Source organism: Nestor notabilis, unplaced genomic scaffold (genome assembly GCF_000696875.1).
Source record: "Nestor notabilis isolate BGI_N333 unplaced genomic scaffold, ASM69687v1 scaffold23610, whole genome shotgun sequence".
NCBI classification, from domain to species: domain Eukaryota; kingdom Metazoa; phylum Chordata; class Aves; order Psittaciformes; family Psittacidae; genus Nestor; species Nestor notabilis.
This window is the reverse complement of record NW_009910012.1, coordinates 1-4,987: the sequence shown is the minus strand read 5'-3', so window position 1 is coordinate 4,987 and position 4,987 is coordinate 1. Positions and strand designations below refer to the sequence as shown.

Here is a 4,987-nt window from a genome sequence, read left to right as displayed (position 1 = left end):
CAACCCTAACCATTCTATGATTCTATGATAGCCCCAGCCCTGCCTGGTGCAGCCACCCGGGTATGGAGACACACACTCTACAGGGCCAAAGACATCCCAAACCTCCCAGGGACCCCCCCAGGACTCACTTGAGGCCCCCTTCTCTCCGCATCTCCTCGGTGCTGTAGTTGGTGTGACACCCAGCGCCGTTCCAGTTGCCAGTCATTGGTTTTGGGTCCAGAGTAGCCACAACCCCAAAATCTTCACAGACACGGTGCAGGATGAATCGAGCCATCCAGAGGTGATCCCCCATCTCAATGCCTTCACACGGGCCCACCTGGAATTCCCACTGGGACAAGCAAGCCAGTATTAATAAGGATGGGCAGGATTGTACCTCCCCATCCATCACATCCCTATCACTCCACAGCAAGAGCTGCCAGCCTGGGCTACAGCTGAGCTTTACCCTTGGGAATCAGCAACAGGGATGGGAAGCACGGAGTTAAGCAACAGGACAGCTTTGGCATGCAAAAAACAGGGAATAAACAGCTAAAAATAGAGCAAATCAGAGGAGGTTTAATCAAAATGGAGGTAAATAAGCACCACGCCTGCCTTCAAGGATGGTGCTAGAGCTGCTGGCATGAAGAATCCCCCAGCCCACACTGCAGACAGGGCAGGGGACTAACAAGGAGTCTGTGGGTCCCCCCCGGAGCTGTTCTGTCCCCAGCTGGAGCTAGAGTTGCGCCATCCACAGTGACCAAGTAGCGGGTGACGCATTCATGGCTGCTGGCATGGCCCAGCCAGATGGAGCCTGGGAGGCAGGAAGCAGCCCAGAAGGACCCTGGAGAAGTCTGGGCAAACAGCAGGGTCGTTAGAAGTCCTGCCTCAGATAAGCCCCCCCTTATCACCACCACATCAGCAGCAGGAGAGCTCACAGGCTGTGGGGCCACAGCGCGTCGGTCAGTCTGGCCACCTGCCTAATGCAATCAGAGGCTCCTCCAGCTAACTCCTAAATAACCCCAGATCCCCCGCAGCTGCTTCCCAAGGCCATGTCCCACCCGAGCTTCCCAGCTCCTGGGGTAGAGGAGCAGGATGTGGACACCTGCCACTCCATTGGGATGTGCTGCTCCTGAAGCACATCCCAGCTCCCGTTGTCCCCTGCATGTCTGCTCTATGGGGATGGAGAGCACAGAGCTGCACCCAGCTCTACACTGGCTGCCAGCTCTGCGAGGAGCTCGCCTGCACTTTGGCTTAGCTGTGACTTCACTTGCCTGCCCCAAAAAACAGTGATTTGCACACCAGGATGAGTTAGGAGGACACCAAACACATATGTTTTCATCCTAGCATCCGTGCAACTGCTCCCATCTAGACAAAAACCCATGCAGGGAGTCACTGGATTTGGCATCTCAGAGGAGCTGGGAGTTGTTGGGTTATTCCAGCCTCATGATAGCTCGTATCCACCACCATACAGAGGGGCTGCATGGGGCTGTCCACACGTACCTGGGAGGGCATCACCTCTGCATTGGTGCCACAGATCTTCACCCCTGCGTAGAGACATGCCTTGTAGTGGGACTCCACGATATCACGCCCATACACCTTGTCTGCTCCAACCCCACAGTAATAGGGGCCTGGAAAAGAAAGAGGAGTCACCACCCAGGTAAATCTTTTGGGTCAAACAACAGCACTGCAGCATAATCCCACTGCTCCCAGGCAGCAGCCATCATCTGCAGAGGATTTATGGGAATTAAACAGTGTTTCCCCCCACGGTCCATCAAGCCACTGACCCCTACTCCAGGAGTGTGAGCAATTCATCTCTGCAGCCTCAGCCTTATCTAGGCAGTTAAACAGGACATGTAATGCATCAACTGGGAGGTGGCCAGGAGATAAGGACAGCTTGGTCTGCCCCACAGCACCTTGCCAACCCTCTGAGCACATCAAGTGGCCGAGATTGTTTTGACACTGTCCATGGCTGTGGTTTTATACAGCTCCTCAAGCAGGGCAGACCCAGATCTCCTCCCTGCCTGGGGCAAGGGAGATGTTGAAAGCGACTGGTTCCCACAAAAGGCTGATGAAGTCAGGTTGGGAAACCCCTGGCCCTGTCCCAGGAGGCAGCAGAGGCACTAGGGCTCGCTCAGGAGGGCACCATGTGCTGGCCTTTTCAGAGCAGCCGCAGGAGGAGGTGGTTTTCCCAGCCCTTGCCAAACAAGTCGTGCCACTGAGCTGAGCTGTTTGTGCACCACGGGGAGCCCGGCGGGAGCGGCACTGCCACACAGCTCATGTGAGCCAAGGGCTCCTGGCAAACAGCTCCCAACCCCATCCTGGTGCCAGCCGCAATAGGGAAGCTGCACTGAGGGTGGGGATGGGATGCCCACAGCCAGGCAGCGGGGTGGGAGCCAAAGGGAGCATTTGGGTTGGGGAAGGGATGAGCACTTACCCTGTGGGCCAGGGAAGCCGTTGTCAGGCCAGCCATAGGGGTGGCCATTGATGCCCAGCAGCGTGTACTCCTGCTCCATCCCGAACCAGGGGTGGCTGTCCTTAACCAAGTCCATGATCTTCTTGCACGTGTGTCTCAGGTTGGTCTCTGGGAGCAGAGAGGTCCAGGTTAGACCCATGCCATGGGCAAGCACTCACCATGCTCAGCTCTGTCCTTCCTCACTCCACCACTGCCAAGTGCTTCCCACAGAAGCCTTAAGGAAACCAGTGAGTGAATCCCCCCTTCATGCAATGCTCCCTGCTCACCCAGCTCCTTCCAGAGCTACTCCATCACCACAGCATCAGGCCACAGGACAAGAGGGTGTAATTAGCCTACTCCTCAAACCACTACCAGTGGTCCATGGACATCCTCCTCCTACACACCAAGAGACCAGGAGCTATCACCCAGCCCTGTCCTACAGGAGTCTGGCAGATCTGGGAACAGGGACTATACATCTCCCATCACTACTTCACCACCATCCTATTTCTACCAGCCTCAGCTTAACTATCCTTCTCTTTCTCCAGCTCCAGGCTGGCTGGTGGAGCTCAGGGCAACCAGGGCTTTGCCAGGAAGATACAGATAGAGAACCATCCTGACATGGGAAAATGTACCAGGATAGGGGAATGAAGACTTGGACCAAAACACCGAGGGAAAAGACAGCTGAAAAACTGTTGTGACAGGGACAGGCAGCCTCCAGGCTGCAAATTCTACCTTTAAATCACAACGAAAGACCCCAGAGCAGATACAACATATGCCCATAGATTGGGCTGGAGAGGAGCAGTGACATCCCCATTGCACTGATGGGAGAAGGGAGAAGGCAATTCTGTCCTCCCAGAGCCCACGCAGCCCTTAATGTCCATGGAGACACCCAGGAAGAGCTGGAGGGTGCATCCCTCATCTGTGGGGCTCTGGGCTGAGCTCTCTTGCCCTGGCTCCAGTCCCAGGAGCTGCAGGACCTGGGGGTCTCTTTATAAAGTGCTCCTGTGGTGGAGCTGCTGGGCAGGAATCTCAACCAAGATGCTTCCCCCATGGCTGAAAGCCATGGCTCTCTCTGAGGAGGAACCAGCTTCATCTTTCGCCATCGTTGCCCGCAGCCTCTCCTCTGCATCACCCCACCCATGCCACCTCCCTTCCCTGATGCACCCTGCAGGGACATGGCTCCGCTTTACTGGTAAGTAACCAGCTGACAGAACCCCCTCTGGGAGCCCCTCAGCACGTCCCTGCACACCGTCTGCCTTCCCTCTGTCTAGGGCTTTATCAGAGGGACAGGACAGACACTGGGACTGCCGACTTCTGCCTCCGGTGATAAGACAAAGAGCCGGCGTGCTCGGGGGCTGCTTGCAAAAGGTCAGCACCTTCTACCTCCTTCTCTACAACTGCCCATCAACAAGGAAAGCTGCCACAAACCCGACACATTAAAACTCCCACGTCTCCCAGCTCCCCAGGTTAACCCTAGCCCCAGGACTGGATGTGCTTGGGCTTAAAACCCAGGTGACACCTTTGGCACACTTGAGCTGGCAAACGCCATGAGCTCCACATCTCGTTGCCCTTCTCCTCACCCTACACCTCCAGAACAGGTTCCTGCAAGCAACCGCCACCACCAGCACTTGAATTTCAGAGCCTCAGGCCAAGCACTCGGTGCTGAGCTGCTCCTCAGGACTGGTGGTGCAGAGCGGGCAGCCCCTCGGGGGGATGGCACCCTAAATAATAAGTGGGTGACCCACGGGAGCTGGGGGTGCACACCAGAGGCGCCCACCTGCGGGTTTCCTGTTGTACTTCAGCACTTCGCAGAGCACCAGCTTGTTGGGGTCCAGGCAGAAAGGGTCCCTGAACATGCGGACAGGCACCAGGAACATGTCACTGTTGGAGCCCTCTGCCTGTGCTGTGCTGGAGCCATCAAAATTCCACTCAGGGACATCTGTGAGGCAGGAGGGAGGCAGAAAGAGGAGTGGGGTTGGGAAAAGGTATCTCACATATGGATTGTGCCAAGTGTTGGTGGCTTAGACTCAGGAAGGAGCTCCCAAAGGGCACTGAGTGCTGTGGGATGATGACAGCCGAAAGGTTTTCTTGCCCAGCGGTGCTCCTGAGCATCAGCGTGTTCACCCCCTCAGCACAATCAGGGTACAGGCATGATCAACCTCAGCCACTTCACCTCCCTCCACCAAACCCCATCCAGATGCTGGCACGTCTCCATGCCTGTTTCCCTGGTGGAAAGGGGTGAGGATCTCATCCTCCTCTTCCCAACCAGTGCTAATGGCACAGATTAAGCAAACCACAGCGACACAGGCTGGGTATTTACCCTCTGCTTGATACAAGAAGACAACTACAGTGGGTAGCACCGGTGCCATGCAACCAGGGAGAGCAAGTGCCAGCTCCCAGTTCCCAAAGCACCCCAGAACTTTTCCCTGGCACCCGAAGGGACAAACAGAGGCGTTACCTTCAATGCTCTTGGGCTCCTTGTCGAGGGTCCTGCTCTTGCAGCGCACGCCCTCGCCGCTGCCGTCGATCCAGACGTAGGTGACCTGCACCAGCCCGTCC

The 4,987-nt window shown here is 56.4% G+C and overlaps 1 protein-coding gene across 1 annotated transcript; it reads right to left on the bottom strand.

The window, feature by feature from the left end:
* Positions 1–124: 124 nt before the first annotated feature.
* LOC104413085 (glutamine synthetase) lies at positions 125–4,983 on the bottom strand (the record flags this gene model as incomplete). The annotated part of the gene is made up of 5 exons (XM_010023997.1): positions 125–328; positions 1,477–1,604; positions 2,411–2,557; positions 4,206–4,367; positions 4,887–4,983. Coding segments are annotated over 5 exons (738 nt in total), but the record flags the coding sequence as incomplete, so codon positions are not given.
* Between the last annotated feature and the right edge of the window lie 4 nt (positions 4,984–4,987).